We start from the raw sequence: 16,242 nt of genomic DNA on the forward strand, positions 1-16,242 counted from the left end.
GCTTCGGTGAGACGGAAAAGGACCCTTGCGGTTCAAGCCGCTGGGTGACCGTTTGTACTGGGACATTCCTGGGCTCAGGGCCCAAGCAGCAGCAGTGAGAGCGAGGAGGATGAAGCGGCGGAGCAGCACGCGCTTGGCGACCGGGAACTCTGCCCAGGAGCCTGACCCGCGGGACACGGCCGGGACGCCCGGCGGCGGCGGGGGCGAGGTGCTCGCGGGGCACTGGGGACCCCATCACAGCCCCACGTTCACACTCGATCTGACGCCAGCTTGGCCTAAAGCAGGCCGACCAGCCTCTCTGCTGCCCAGAAGGGGAAGAAAAATGAGCTTTGGGAAAGTTTCATGTGCACAATGTATCTGCACATGCGTGTGCTTGCATGTACATGCATGTATGTGATCCTCGGCGTGTATGGACACACACGGACACGGTATGCCTGAGAGGGTATCAAGGCCAGGTGACAACCAGCTCCGGGAGCGTGCTCAGACCCCTGAGCACGGGCTCCCCTGCACCTCCCTGCTTCCGGGGCAGCACCTATGCTGTCGGGGGAGCCGCAGACCCCACATTTCTCCATTGCAGACTCGTGCAATCCACACGCCCCCTCCGCCCACGGCTCCAGCCGGACTCCTTGCGGAGGCGTCAACTTCTCCACCCTTCTTGGACACCCCTGGCCCCACCCCACCCCACGTGCCCCCCGATGAGCCCCTCCAGGCTGCCTCCTGCCTCCTCCATGCTTCTTCTTCCATAAGTGCCAAAGCTCACGGCCCCTCCGTCTCTCTGGGGGCCAGGAAGGGGCCTCACGCATCTCCCGACTGCCATGGACCCTGGCATGGCAGCCATAACTGCTGCTCCGCCCGGGGCCAAAGCTGCTGTCAGTGGATGGACGGCACACCGCTCCCCGGCAGGGCAGGGGCCAGGGCATGTTCTGCCCCTACCAAGGGGCTCAGGCTTGGAAAACAGCCAAGGACAACATCTGGTAGACTGTGCCACAAACTGGCCCCGGCCCGCTCTCAGGGACTCCTCCCGGCATTCTCTAGGGTCCCCTGAGGGAGGCTGCAGACACGTGGGAGAAGCAGGGCCGCGTCCAGACCCAGGTCTGTGCTCTGAGCCCCCGGCCTCCGCCTCCTGGATGCTCCGATGGCCGGCGCAGTGAGTACCAGCCCCGTCCTGGCAGCCATTGAGAGCAACCTGTGCTCAGGCGGATCTGCCGTCCCAAGCCCGGGCCGCCCCCGGCTGCGCCTCGTGCAGACTGGAGCAGGTGGGACCCCTGCTTCAGCGACAGGTCGTCAAATCTGTGCAGACAGGGAGACAGCGTCCCCACCGGCTTCCTCCCCAGATGAGCAGGGTGGCTTCATCTAAATAACAAATTCGCCGGTGCATTTAAATACAATTCGGGTTACTCAAATTCAATTTACGCAGGGAATTTCAGGAATACATTATGTAAGGTGCTGCTGATTAAAACGCTAGGGTGACCCTGAATGAGGTTATCCTCACCTCAGAGTGACATTTAAAAAAAAGTGAGCCCAATTCTGGGGTCAGGGTCTCAGTCAGACCCTGTTCACGCATCCATGCTGCCAGGTCAGTTAACTAACAGGGCACAGTGCAGTGCATCAGCTAAAAGGCTGCTCACCGAGGCCACGGTCACGGTCACACTTGATGCTTGCAGCTCTCCAGACGCACACCCCGCACCAGTCACCGTAACCATGATTCTAAAGTTGGGTTATCTACTTGAAAGGCAAGGCAATGGAGACGGAGGGAGAGAGATCAAGATCTCCCAGGGGCCGGCTCGCACCTCAAACGGCCACAACTACCGGGACGGGGCCAGGCTGGAGCCAGGAGTCCAGGGAGGCCATCTGGGTCCTCCCCCCTCCGTGGGTGGCACCTGAGCCTTCCGAAGCTCAGGGAGCTGGATCAGAGCGGAACAGCCAGCACTCGGCCCGGCATCCGCTACGGGACACCCGTGTCACCGCGGCAGCCACCGTTTTCTGTGCAGTTGGTGCCATTTAAGCTCTGAGTTGTCTTCCTTCAGGTTGGCTTTTTTCATTGTTTCACTCCAACATGCATGTATCAATGACAAAAACCAAAAAAGTGATGATTTACACAAACAAAGGACTGGGGGATATTTTAGTGTCTTACTCCATCTCTCAAAAAACATTTTTTTAGGGATTTATTTTATTTGAAAGTCAGAGTTACACAGAGAGAGGAGAGGCAGAGAGAGGAGAGGCGGGGAGAGAGAGAGAGAGAGAGAGAGAGAGAGAGAGAGAGAGAGGTCTTCCATCCGATGTTCACTCCCCAATTGGCCACAAAAGCCGGAGCTGTGCTGATCTGAAGCCAGGAGCCAGGAACTTCTTCCAGGTCTCCCACGCGGGTGCAGGGGCCCAAGCACTTGGCCCATCCTCCACTGCTTTCCCAGGCCATAGCAGAGAGCTGGATCGAAAGTGGAGCAGCTGGGTCTTGAACCCTCACCCTAACCCAGCCCATATGGGATGCTGGCACTTTAGGCCAGGGTGTTAACCACTGCACCACAGCGCCGGCTCCTCAAAAAAAAAAAAAAAAAAAAAAAAAAAAAAAAAAATAGACTTTCAGTGAGCCTAATCTACAAAGTATGGGGGGCAGGGAGGGGACCACCTACAATTCCCAGTTTGCATGAAAAACTGGGTGGGTGTCTTTTCTAGGCTGGTGAAATCTCACTGCTAACTGTCTACACCAACAGCACACAAAGCGAAGGAAACAGGGGCACGGCTGGCGTCCAACGGCCGGCCCGGCCCGAGCCGCTCCCATTTCAAACATTTCACAGCAGGTGAACGTCCTGTTCTGTAGTCCTTGGCTCTTTTTGCCCGGATGCCAAAGAGCCGGGCATTGGCGTGGGCCATGCGGAGACTGGGAAAGCCTTGAAGTTGTCCTCCTCCTCTGTAATGACTCTGGAAGACGTTCGGATGGGCATGACTGGTCCTGTCAGCTGGGTGGCCAACTTCAGTTCTTCAGCCGAGCTGTCGCCTTTCTTGGGGGCCGAGGGCTTCCGCGGGAAGAGGACCAGCTTGGCACGCTTCTCCTTCAGCGGCTGCACGTTGGCCTGCAGGGACTCGGTGGGCTTGTTCCGCCGCCGCCGGTCCACGGAGATGCCGATGGTCGGCGCCACCTTCTTGTGGATGCCGGCCACCCGCAGCTCTTCCAGGCGGAAGCCGCGGCCGGCGCGCACCTTCGTGTGGTACCTCACGGTCGGGCAGCGCACGATGGGCCGGATGGGCCCCGACGCGGGCCGCGGGGCGATGCGGCGGGCTCGCGCTTGCCGGGCCTTGCGCCTGCGGATCTTGCGCGCCGGCTGGTTGAACCAGGTGGCCACGCGCCGCTGCCAGTCCTTGTGGAAGTGCGGCTTCAGGATCGTGCCATTCCGACTGGGCGCCATGGCTGCGTGCTCCTCCGCGCGAGAACAGAGACTTGGCTTCTTCAATGCCAACGTCATCGTCATCACTCTCCCTCAGTTTTCCAGTGGCTAAGTGGCAGCTCCAGGTGTCCCTGCAAGGGAGCGATGAGCGTGTTCCCTGCCCGCCTCAAAGGGCCGCTCTAGGGCACCGGTACCCAAGCCAGGGCAGCCGCCGTCCCCCGACCCGGATCGAGCCCTGCTCCTGCATCCACCACGCGCCTAACACACGTGCTCTGCACTGGCTCTGTCCACGGAGAGCTGACAGAGTGGGCGGGTCTGCGGAGCTTAGGGAGGTTAGTAGCATCCTCTCACCCACGAGAAGACAAAGACCCAGGGCCCAGGAACGCACGGGGACACCTGCGGCAGGGCCTGAGGGCTGCAGCCAGCCCCGCCTTCTTTGTGCTTCCAGGGAAGATTCTGGAAACTCCCTTCTCACGTCGCCATTGTACACTGGAACCGTGTGTCTGAAGCCGCGACGCCCGAGGAAGCACACCTGCAGACCAGCCACGGAGGTCTGGCCTCGCGCTCTTACCCAGCTCGAGAACTCCACCCAGCTCTGCAGGCGAGTGAGGTTTCGGGGGTCTCGGTGCAACGCTGCAGAGGAGCCACTGTGCACACGCTGTGGGCGCGTGGGCAACACAGGAGGGCTCCAGACGCCAACGCCAGGCAATGCCAACCTGGCTCCAGGTGAAGCCTGCCATCAGCATCCAAGGCAGCAGGCCGGCGGCACCTGTGGAGCCACGGCGCCGTTCACCTCGACACCAGGCAGAGCGGCGCCTCCTCGGGAGTGAGCCGACAGCACGCTTCCGTGGTGGTCAGGACATCGGAGACCGGGCGGAAAGGTTTGGCGAAGGGACCTGGGCAGTCAGCCTGCAGCCCGGGGGCTTTCTGGGCAGATCCCACTCCCCCCGCAGGACCCTGCTCCAACCTTTTCCCAAAACTTACAGGCTCCTCTCCCCAGGAGCCCGCAGCCTCGCGCCCTGACCCTGTGCCGGCCAGTGCTCCTGCCCATCTCTGCTCGCCAGGATGAGCACAGTCCACCACACAGGCCCAAGGCAAGGTGCAAAACCACCGTGGCAGGAAGTGGGATACTGCATGGGGCCCAACAGGCCCAACCCACTCCAAAGAAGAACAGACAGAAATATTAATCATATTCTCCTTTTAATAAGGGTTTTTACTCAAAAGTGTAGCTTTGAAAATCTCTAGCTTGTGTGAAAACCAAGAAGAACCAGGAGCCGCCTCACTCTCGGTTCCGCCCCAGGAGCTGCGGAGGCGAACTCCGCACCGGGGCAGGCGCCGCGCCCTGTGCCTGTCCGGGAGTGAGGTCAAGTTCTCAGTACAGTGAAACCAAACACAGAAAGTAAACAAATCCTTAGAAATCACTAGATACAGCTGTGTGCATATTTATATAATTAGGAGTATCAACATTCAAAACTATTAAAAATAAGCCTGCCGCCTCTCCTCTTCGTTTGGTACTTGGTGTTATTGTTTTAAGCAGGGAAAAAAAAAAAAAAAAAAACAAGATTCTGCCCAGACGAGAGTTTCTCGCCCTCGGCCCCGGCGTCCGGGAGCACAAGGCGGAGTGAGGAGGAGCTGGACTCTTCCCCAGGAAGAAAACTCGCCCGCCCGCCCGCCCGCCCGCCGCGGGCCGGCAAACCCTGCCGGGGGCAGCTCCCCGCCGGGGCCGTGCCAGCCGCGCTGCTCCGCCAGAGCAAGAGGGCAACCTCGATCAAAACGGGAAGCTAGTACTCTTTAAAATAACTTAAAAAATCATTTTTATATAAAGCAGCAAAAACACATCTTCCTCTCTGCAGAAAGAAACACGGTGACCAGGGAACAGCGAGGGGAACGGCCGTCCGCGCTCACGGCTTCGCCTTCACGCCTGGGTGCTGGCGGCAGACTCCCTGGCGCCCTCCGGGGCTCTTCTGCTTTCCTCCGGGTTCAGGCTCTCAGTCGCGGGCCTGGGCCCGTTGGGGATGGCGTTCGTGCCGTTCACCAGCCCGTTCTCGGCAGCCGTGGCTCTGCTGGCGGCCTCCTTGAGGCTCAAGGCCTCGCGCACCCCAGCCTCGTCCTCGAGGTCTCTCAAGACCAGGGGGAGCCGGGCGTCCCCCGCGCTGCCCTCCAGCAGCCCCAGGCTGCCCTCCTCGTACCTGGGCAGCGGCGCCCCCTCCTGCATCTGCCGGCGGCAATGCTCCCGGCTCGCGGCCGCGCTCCGCACCGCCTTCTCCAGGATCTCCTTCTCACCCAGGCGCAGCTTCACGGCCATGGCCGCCCGGGCCGAGAGGGCGGGGCTCCGCAGGACAGCCTTATCTTCCTGGGAGACAGAACAGCACCCTGAGCACTCGCGACAGCAGTCTGTGCCAGCGCCCAACGACCAGAGGCAGATCCCTGCTGCCGGGAGGGGCAGGAGGGCTGTGGGCTGAAGGAAGCGGCAGAAGCTCGCCTGCACAGGCGCACGGCAGCACCAGGCACTTCCGTCAAAATGCTCTTCTCTTTTTCTTTTTGAAAAGATTTTATTTGCAAATGGCCGTAATGGCCGGAGTGGGGCTGATCCAAAGTCAGGAGCCAGGAGCTTCCTCTGGGTCTCCCACATGGGTGCAGGGCCCAAGCACCTGGGCCATCTTCAGCTGCTTTCCCAGGCCATAGCAGAGAGCTGGATTGGAAGTGGAGCAGCCGGGACTCGAACCAACACCCATATGGAATGCTGGCGCCTTAGGCAGAGGACTAACTTACTGTACCACAGTGAAGGCCCAAAATGTATGCTGGAAGTGTGACTTTTACACACACACAGTGTATGCTGAGGAAGTGTGACTTTTACACACACACAGTGTATGCTGAGGAAGTGTGACTTCTACACACACACAGTGTATGCTGGAAGTGTGACTTTTACACACACACAGTGTATGCTGAGGAAGTGTGACTTTTACACACACACAGTGTATGCTGGAAGTGTGACTTTTACACACACACAGTGTATGCTGAGGAAGTGTGACTTTTACACACACACAGTGTATGCTGGAAGTGTGACTTTTACACACACACAGTGTGCTGGACTGCACCTCCATCAAACTGTCCTGGAGCCAGCCTTACGGTGCAGCAGGTAGGCCGAGGCCAGCAACGCCAGCTCCGCTTCTGACCCAGCTCCCTGCTAGCGGCCTGGGAGAGCGGTGGAGACGGCCCAACTGCTTGGCCCTGCCACACATTTGAGAGACCCAAAAGAAGCTCCCGGTTCCTGGCTTTGGCCTGGCCCAGCCCTGGCCGCTGTGGCCATCTAGGGACTGAACCAGCAGATGGAAGACCTCCCTCTAATTGTCTTTCAAATAAATACATCCTTAAAAAAAAAACTGTTGTAAAACAAAAAAGGCTTTTATTTTTGTAAAAACGATCGAGAGACTGAATTAAATGGTGTGAACACGTCCGACAGAGGACTTTACCTATTTTTGGTCATCTTCTTTAAAAAAATGTGTTCACATGTTTGAGAGACAGAAAGACAGTGCCCACGTGCTATTTCACTCCCCAGTGCCTGGAACGGCCTGGGCTGGGCCAAGCCAAGGTGGGAGGCAGGGCCTGGATCCAGGTCTCCCTCGTGGGTGGCAGGCGGCCAGTCACCTGAGCAACCATCGCTGCGTCCCAGGAGGACACAGGAAGCTTCGTACACAGCTTCCTGCATGAAGGGAGAGAGGCAGGAAGCTGCAGCGGGAGCCAGAGCTGGGAGTCGGGCGCTCCGATGTGGGACACGTGCGTCTCAACTGCTAGGCTAAGTGCCTGCCCTCACACTTCGCTTTTAAAGAAGCACTCTCTGGGGCCGCCACTGTGGCGTAGCCGGTAAAGCCGCCGCTTGCAGTGCCGGCATCCCATATAGGCGCCGGTTCGAGTCCCGGCTGCTCTACTTCCAATCAAGCACCCTGCTATGGCCTGGGAAAGCAGAGTAAGATGGCCCAAGCGCTTGGGCCTCTACACCCACATGGGAGACCCAGTTGAAGCTCCTGGCTCCTGGCTCCGGATCGGCCCAGCTCCAAAATTGTTCTCATCTGGGGGTGAACCAGCGGATGGAAGAACTTTCTGTCTCTCCCTCTCTCTCTAACTCTGCCTCTCAAAACAAAACAAATTAAAAAAAAAAAAAATTACTTCCATTACAGCCAACTGGGGAATGAACCAGCGGGTGGAAGACCTCTCTCTCCCTCTCTTTCTGCCTCTCCTTCTCTCTCTGTGTAACTCTTTCAAATAAATAAATAGATTTTTTTTTAAAGATTTATTTATTTATTTGAAAGTCAGGGTTACAGAGAGAAGGAGAGGCAGAGAGAGAGAGAAAGAGAAAGGGGTCTTCTATCTGCTGGTTTACTCTCCAATTGGCTGCAACGATTGAAGCTGTGCTGATCCGAAGCCAGGAGCCAGGAGCTTCTTCTGGGTCTCCCACGTGGGTGCAGGGGCCCAAGGACTTGGGCCATCCTCCACTGCTTTCCCAGACCACAGCAGAGAGCTGGATCGAAAGTGGAGCAGCCGGGAAAAAGACCGGGGCCCACATGGGATGCCAGCGCTTCAGACCAGGGTGTTAACCTGCTGCACCACAGCGCCGGCCCCATAAATAGATCTTAAAAAAAAACAACCCACAACGCTTATCTTGTACCTAGCAGATGCCTCTTCATGATTTTTGTAGGTATAAGCATGTTAACCAGGCAAGAATTACACGCAGCGATCCCCACGCAGGAGCACCCCAACGAGCCTCCAAAAGCGATGTGCGCCCCCTCCCCCCAGCGTGCTTACCTCAATGGTGGTTTTATACGTCTTTAAAAGAAGGGAGGCTCTGTCTTCGAGAAACGTCCACAGTTTGACCTCATTGTCCCAGCTGACGGGGAACTCGGAGTTGCCCAGGGTGAAGATCCTGTCGATGGCACCGTCGCCCAGCAGGTGCTCCCTCAGCTCCTCTAGGAGAACCAGACGGCGCCGAGTCAGCAGTGGAAGCAGCACGGCTCCCCGACACGCGGCCAGCAACGCCGCCTGCCTGGGCTAAAGCCTCGCAGCCTCCAGCCAGGCTGCTCCAGGCTTCCCAGAGCAGCGTCAGGGCTGAGCTTCGGGGTGGGGGCAGAGGTCAGGGGTCGCTCATGTGGGACCCGCAGCCAGCCTCGGTGCAGCCCCACCTTTCGTGGATTCGTGAGGGGCCCGGGAGCCCCTGGACAGTTTCACGATTCTCACAGAGCACGCACAGCCCTGGAGTCTGTCCCAGGCCAGGCACTCAGGCACGCAGACTGCTCCGAAAGGCAGTGCCCTGAACACCGCACGCAGCCCGGTGATCCTCCTGCACGGAGGTCGGGTGGGCACTCCTTCACGCCAGCTCGCACCAGGAAGCCCCAAACCCAGAGAACAGCAAACGGACGAGGCAAGTCTTGCTGAAAAGGCTCCATAGCTCCCGCCTGCTGGGAGTTGAACAGGAACTATAAATCCCCACAAGTGAACATCTCGGTCGCACTCTGCACGCGGCTGCACGTGGTCTCCAGGAGACCACGCCAGCGCCTCTCACACTCAGGCAACCCCAGGCCTCCTCCCCCAGCACAACGCTGCTGTCGTGGCTGGGGTCACTCGAGGAACACAGAGAAACCAAACACACGCCGCTGGTTTGTTCTGAAGAGAACAGAGTCCTCCAGTGTTCAAAGAGAAATGTGTTACGTTGTATAGGCAAGGGAAGAGTTGGGAGTTTTGGGCTTCCGGTTTTTCCGTTTCTGCTCTTTGTATAAGTGGTGAAGAGAGACCAGGCCGCGGTGCCACCAACTCCTGCCCCAAGGCCGCGCCAACACCGAGTTCCCACTCGTTTCGCCGCTGCCTTCACCCGCCCACGCCTCTCTCTGCCAGAGGAAGGCTGCCGGGCTGGAGCGGAGCTTCTCCCCTGCTCTTCCTAACAGTGGAACGACACAGGTCACGCGCTGGACATACGAGGCCCACGCCCAGGAGACAAGACAGCGCACAACCCGACCTGGACGAGGGGACGCGAGCGAAGGGTTCTTCTGCAGGCTTCCTTCCGCTCAGACCCACCCGGGATTCCCGGGCGCCCCAGCAGCCACACCATTAGTGGGCTCCGGAGTTTCGCTCCGGTCAGGACGGTGGCCGGGGTCAGGGCCCAGTGCCCCTGGGTCCATGTGCAAGCTCTCAGTCCCCACAGTCATCCCACCAGCCCCCTCCTCCTCCTCCAAGCCCAGCGTCAGTGGCTCTCCGAGGTCTGATTCAGACACCTTTTCTCCAGACCCCCGGCGGACCGAAAACTTTTCCACGGACGATGCCGCCTGTCAGCCAGCAGGAACGAGGTGTGGGGCTGGAGGCACGGGCTCTGGTGTTAACAGCCGAGTCCTCCGTCGGGTCGCCCGCTGCTCGCTGAGTGACCTTGGCCCGAGTACTCAGCCTCTTTGACTTGACTTTCTATATCAGTAGAACGGGAACACAGCTCGCAAGGCTGCTGTGGGTAAAGCCCGTGCTGTATTAGCATCAGCATTGCAGGCGGTGAGCGCCTCCTCACCATCGTACGTTCCTTGAGGACAGGAACGGTGACGCGGCACCCTGTACCCCCGTATACACGAGACGCCCAACTCACGCTCCTTACACGGGACAGAGGAGCCCCCATCCAAGCGCAAACACCACGTGAATTTTCAGCAGTAAGGTGCTCGCAAGGGACAACTCCACGGCTCATGCTGTGTTCCGGAGCCGGAGGCTGAGGGGCCCCCAGGGTTGGGTACTACGTCTCTGCTACCCGCAGCATGACGACCACAGCGCCGGCAGGCCCCGGGCTCACACGGCTCACACAGCACTTCCTGCCTGCCCCAGCAGAGGCAGAGCCGGGGCCAAGGCTGTCCCAGCACTGCCCCTCCCAGAGCTCAGGCAGGTGCTGGTCTGCCCAGTCAGTCATTTAACTCATTCGCGCTCGTTCAGCTGCTCCTGCCCGGCCTGCTCTGCAGGGGGCTGGGGATAGTCTCAAACAACAGCAACGCACACACCACAAACAAAACTCAGAACCTAAGCACACATTTAGGATAAAAAACAGAAACACGGCCGCGACCGACCTCTGGTGGTTAAGTGTCAGCGGTCAAGTGTCAGCGTCAGCCGCACCACAGGTGCCTACCACACATTTAACTCTTTCGGGGACTGAATTCAGAGGCGGCAGCCGCCAGGAACGTTGTGTTCTGTGCAGACTCTGTTCCCACTGCCACTCACTCTGCCCGGCCCCAAACAGCCCCGTGGTAAAACCCCTCAGTGTCCTCCCTCTTCCCAAATGGGCTTTAGTTTCAAGCCCTCATCTCTTGGATTCGAATTCCTAATACTTTCTTTACACGCCAATGAATGTAAAGAGAACATCTCTTACCTTCAGTCATGCAGAATACTCGGAGAAAAGCCAGGAGTTGGGCAGAGATGGGAGGTTCCGTAAAATGCAATGCGAAAACACTGGACCTGACAAAAGCAGGAGCGAGATCAGTGACCCTGGCTGTGGAACAAAGCCCCCTCCCACAGCCTGCACCTCGGGTGTGTCCAACACCGAGAATTCTACACGCCCACAGTTCTTCAAAAGCATTAATAATTTATGCAGCGTTCACCCTTTAATCGTTAATCAAATATTGACAAGTTCAATTAAAAAAGGTCTGGATAATCCATTTTTATTAAGAATGGTTCCTCCATCCCCTGGAGAACCAATAAATTAGAACTCTCGTCTTCTTTATCACTTTACTCCTCAAATGCAAGAAACTCTTTCAGAATTTCACTGGAAATTCCTGAATTCACTGAGGATCACATCATCAGCGAAACTAAGGGCAGCGAAGAACGAGGTGGAGGAAACCGATCCAGGCCAAGACACGAATGACACCCAAGGACGGCAGGCCACACCCCGGGGCGTGAGCAAACAGCGCCCGGGGGCAGGGGGCCAGAGCCAAGTTCCATGATACACCAGCTAAGCCCCCTCCCCAGCACCGCGGCGCGAGCTGACCACTGTGTCTACGTACGTGGGGATGCCGGCGCGGGCCAGGACCTCGGCCTTCATGGCGTACAGCCTGTCGCTTTTACTCACTCCAAGCTTTATTTTCACTCTGTCGTGTGAATTATTGTCAAAGAAAAAACCACTGTGGATCACAAACTCTGCATTTGACCGCGTGCCATAAAAAATGTAAATCTGAGATGCAGTAAAGAAAAAATAAAGGGACATGAAACAAACTCAGCATCAAGGCAAAGCTCCCCCACCCACGGCTGCTCGGCGGGGCCGAGACAGGACAGCTCGAAGGGATGGCTGACACAGCCTGCGTGTGAGGGTGACGGGGTGACCAGGCCGGTGCCGGCCCAGGGCCTTGCTACTCCACAAAGGCTGCCGCCCCCTGAGCCCCCGCTCCTTCCGAGGGACGGCCAGGCCGCCGCTTCCGGCTGCCGCTCTCCTGCCCCGCAGCAGCGGCCCTGGGAGCGAGCGCCTCCTGCTGCCCGGGGCAGTTCTGCAGCATGAAGCAGACCCGAGCTTCCCTAGGCCGACTGCCATCCTGTCTCACCCAGAACGGCAGCGGCCCCTCGGCTGTCTGCCTCCCGGCTGCCTGGCTGTGGGACTCACAGACAGAAGGTGCTGTTTATAGGCACACATTCCCTATCTCGCTCAGAAGCTGAACCCTGCCCCCACCCACGTTATTAGATTAAACATCACAGATCAAAGTGAAAGTACAAGACACAGCCTATGCTCCTGATTCCCCCCCACTCCTCCTTTTTTTTCTGCCACTTAAATACTGCCTCTTTGTAAGGAATGTTTCAATCAACAGAAAAAGCAACTAAAGCAACACAGTTAATGGAGTAAAAAAAAAATACACAAAAAAGGAGCTGTGACCTGAGACCGTGTACTGCCAGTTAACAGTGCCACAGGTAGTAGGCTGACTGTGCATTGAAATCTGGTGTCTTTGTGGACCCAAGCATGATTTGTGCCAGTCTGGGGGTCTCAGGATGTGTTCCGGAAAACAAGCCCCCTTACAGACAGGTCCCACCGCTTGCTCCCTGAGGGCCGTCGCCCTCCGCAAGCCCAGCGCCCCGCGCTGCGCAGGCCGCGGCAGGCCTACCTGCTCCCCGGCGTGGAAGTCCCGCAGAGCCACGCACTCACAGCGGTCGTCCTCCAGGTTGTAGCCTGTGGTGATCTGCGGGAGGGGAGACACAGGTCAGGAAGGAGGCGGACGCGTCCACACGCACCCCTGCACCAAGGCTCGGAGACCTCAACCAGTGCACGGGCAGGCTTCTTAAAGCCGCGCCAAAAAACAAAACCAAAAACCTGCTTCAGTGAACTCTATCTTCACCAGAGAACACCAGGGAGAGTTACACGCCTGAGATAAAGGAGGTACTCTCAGAGGAAAGGCACGGCACAGGCTGTCGCTCGTCGGCCCCAACCAAACCCGGTCTCTTACTGTACAGTTACTGCCCTTAAACCCTGCCCCGCCAGCGAGCCCACAGGCAGGCCCGGCCACAGCCCTAGGAAGCAGATCTCCCAAGGCTCTCCGGTGCTTGCGAGCATTATCCTCATCTAGTGTTCGCCCACTGAGAACTCAAAGTGGAGTTTCCACTGGATACACAGAGCAAAAGGGAAAAAAAAAGGGCCCTATTTCTTTTTTTAAATGAATTTTTTATTATTTATTTCTTTTCATGCTATTTGAAAGGCAGACAGAAAATGAGATCTGCCATCTGCTGGTTTGCCACCCCCAAACGCCCACAACAGCCAGGGCTAGGCCAGGGGAGGCCGCGGAGCCAGGAGCTCAGTCCAGGCCTCCCATGTGGGTGGCAGGGACCCAGCTACTTAAGCTGCCACCCACTGCCTCCCAGGGTCTGCAGCAGCAGCAGGAAACTGGACTGCGCCTGCAGCACAGCAGGTCAAGCCACCAGCTGCAATGCCAGCATCCCACGTGGGAATGCCAGTTCAAGTCCCAGCTGCTCCACTTCCAATCCAGCTCCCTGCTAACGGACCTGGGAAGGCAGCAGATGGTGGCCGACGTATTGCGCCGCCGTCACCCATGTGGGAGACCGGGATGGGGTTTCAGGCTCCTGGCTCAGGGGTGGTGCAGTCCCCGAGGACCATCAGTATAGGCAGCACCTGCTCGTCTCGTTCTGGGACCCTGCCTTTCACATCAATCAATCAAAGGGAGGAAAGAACCAAGGGTCAGGGGAGAGTGGGGGTGGGGGAGGAGGAGGAGAGGGCAGAGCAGAGAAGGCCCTGGGACGTCCGAGGCCTGGCCAAGCAGTGTCGTCATTACCGCACCACACACGTGCCCCTGAAAACTGCTTCTGAACCCTGCACACATTTCACCCTGAAGTCAGAGGAATTCACTCCCAGGTAAGGAAATGCCGAAATCCAGTCATTATTTCCTTTCGTCCAACTGAGAGATACGAGTTCCTAAACCCACCACAAAGAAACGGAAATCCTCTAACTACACCCCAAGGCTGCCTCTCCCCAAGCCCTCCCGTTACAACGGGGGCCACAGGCACCAGGTTCCAGGAAGCGCCCACCTGCCCGACACCTTTGGCCTCTCCGCTCCCTGGCGTGGTTAAGGTCCTCACTTTTCCTTGCCGCATGTACCATGCTGCACAAACCTTCCAATCAGACTCACGGCTAACTGCACCACGTCCCCTTCCTGGGAAATCTCTCCGCTCTGCCTTCAGAAGAAAGCCAGACTCCAAGAGGCCCACATCTCCCTCAACTCAAGCCATCAGCGCACCTGCCACACCTGGCCACTGCCTGGACTCCCTTCTACCCCTGCTCTGCCTCTCTGGGGAAGCCGCCTGCGAGTGCCCGAGGCCCCGGGCTTCCCTTCCCCCGCCTGACACCATCACTTGTGCTCCTGCCCCTCCCTCCCTGTTACGTCACAGGGCCAGGACTCCTGTAAGCCTGCGTTCCAGTGCTTGGCACACAGCACCTAAGAGCTCACGCTGCCTCTGCAAACACTTGGTGAGCCCTTGCTTTCTACCTGACAGTAGCAGCGCCTTCTCCTCGGCGGCCCCGCGTCTCCCAGCCGGCCTGTAAATGCCCCCGCTCACTTTCCGACCTACTCTTTCGAGCTGGAGAATCACAGGTTCAGGACAGCCACAGTGCTAGCTGCTTCCTAGTAAGACATCAACTGCTGTAACCCAGAAGGTGACTTTAGTCTAGGGAATGACATTTAGGAACAGGCTATCTAATACTCATCTTTAAACCCCATGTGCTGGAGCCAGCGTTGTGGCGTAGCGCCACCGCTGACATCCCACAGGTACGCTGTTCAACACCTGGCTGCTGCACTTCTGATCCAGCTCCCTGCTCATGTGCCTGAGGCAGCAGAGGAAGACCACACAAGTGCTTGGGCCCCTGCACCCACGTGGGAGACCTGAAGGAAGCTCCAGGCTCCTGGCTTCTGCCTGGCCCAGCCCTGGCCATTGCGGCCATTTGGGGAGTGAACCAGCAGACAGAAGATCCCTCTCTCTGTAACTCTGCCTTTCAAATAAATAAAACTAAATCTTTTTAAAAATTTAAATAAATAAAAAACAAACCCCATGTCCCCAGAGCAACGGCTCGTTAGCCACAGGCCCGGAAGCCCTCTCCCCTTCTACTCCTCAAGCCCCCACGAGAAGCACGAGAACACGAAGGCCAAGAAGCCCCAGGATGCTGCCACTCGGTTCAGGTTCGGCTGCTGCCCAACAACTGATTCGCTGTTCAAAAGCTGACCCCAAAGTATCGCCTTGGTAACCAGGTAACAGAGAGAAAGGAGAAGACCCCGGGGCCGGGGCAAGTGTGGGTACCACCCACTCACACGAGCCCTCCAGGTTTCAGAGGTGGGGCCCGGCCACAGTGACCCCTCCTCTGCAGAGCAGACCAGACATCTGGAGGGACCAGTGCCTAATTCCTTGTGAAACGCACCTCGCAAGGGGGGCAGACCACAGTGGCCCCGTGAGGCCGGCTTCCGGGGCACTCCGGGTGAGCAGTGCCGGGGCCCTGGGCTCAGTTCCCACTTTTGCTGCTGGTCACAGGAGGAAGGTCAAAGCCCCCGGAGGTTGTCCTGGGGCCCTGAGGACCATGCGCTCGGGAAGGGAGCTCTGCAGAAACCAGGGAGATGACGGCCTGCCGTGGGGAGTGGTGGCCACGGGGCCCAGACTTGGCGAGCAGGCAGCCCAGGACACTGCTGACTGCCATCCTCCCACCCCTCCTCGCCCAGCTCAGACATGCCCCACCGCAACCGCCGGGCTCCACAGCCACCTGCCAAATGCCCATGGGAGGCCAGGTCCCAAGGGGGCAGTGGGGAAAGAACATGGGATCAGAGTGTAACAGTACAGGTGCCGCTGGGACAGCCCCCTGGGGCCTCAAGTACCTGGTGCAGGGGCAGAGCAGAGGGTGGAGCCACTGTCGATTGGGGGGGGGGGCACAGCAGTCACAGCAGGGGGCAGGCAGGCGGCTCGGCCTCCTCCAGCTACACGGGGCCTCAGCAGACTTGTAGGCCCCCGTCCTCTCTTCTGTAGCTGTGACATAGCAGGCCAGACCCACTGCTGAATCCCAGCTTAAGTTAGATGTTAAGAAGTAATATAGGCGGCCAAGTCTGTGGCGAAGTAGGTTAAGCCACTGCCTGTGATGCTGACAACCCATATAGGCGCTGGTTCAGGTCCCTATTTGCTCCACTTCTGATCCAGCTCCCTGCTAACGTGCCTAGGAAAGCCCTGGAAGGTGGCCTGAGTACTTGGAGCCCCTGAACCCATGTGGGAGACCTGGAAGAAGCTCCTGGCTCCTGGCTTCAGCCTGGCACAGCCCTGGCCATTGTGGCCTTTGGGGAGCGAACCAGCAGATTAAAGATTCCCCCTCTCTTGCTGCCTTTCC

At 58.2% G+C, this 16,242-nt stretch overlaps 1 protein-coding gene and 1 pseudogene across 5 annotated transcripts in view; both read right to left on the reverse strand.

The window, feature by feature from the left end:
• Positions 1–1,460: 1,460 nt before the first annotated feature.
• Positions 1,461–3,648, reverse strand: LOC138847261 (large ribosomal subunit protein eL13 pseudogene; annotated as a pseudogene).
• A 916-nt stretch (positions 3,649–4,564) lies between these two features.
• Positions 4,565–16,242, reverse strand: part of SETD3 (SET domain containing 3, actin N3(tau)-histidine methyltransferase) — a 75,248-nt gene continuing 63,570 nt past the window's right edge. For all 5 annotated transcript variants that reach the window (XM_008248950.4, XM_051835212.2, XM_051835214.2 and 2 more), the window contains exons 9-13: positions 12,482–12,556; positions 11,399–11,565; positions 10,768–10,853; positions 8,187–8,347; positions 4,565–5,736 (exon numbers count right to left, since the gene is read on the reverse strand). In XM_008248950.4, the coding sequence (XP_008247172.3) occupies positions 5,299–5,736; positions 8,187–8,347; positions 10,768–10,853; positions 11,399–11,565; positions 12,482–12,556 (927 nt within the window). In that variant the 3' untranslated portion in view covers positions 4,565–5,298. The remainder of the gene's footprint in view (positions 5,737–8,186; positions 8,348–10,767; positions 10,854–11,398; positions 11,566–12,481; positions 12,557–16,242) is intronic.

This window comes from Oryctolagus cuniculus, chromosome 20, assembly GCF_964237555.1.
Source record: "Oryctolagus cuniculus chromosome 20, mOryCun1.1, whole genome shotgun sequence".
Taxonomy (NCBI): Eukaryota; Metazoa; Chordata; class Mammalia; order Lagomorpha; family Leporidae; genus Oryctolagus; species Oryctolagus cuniculus.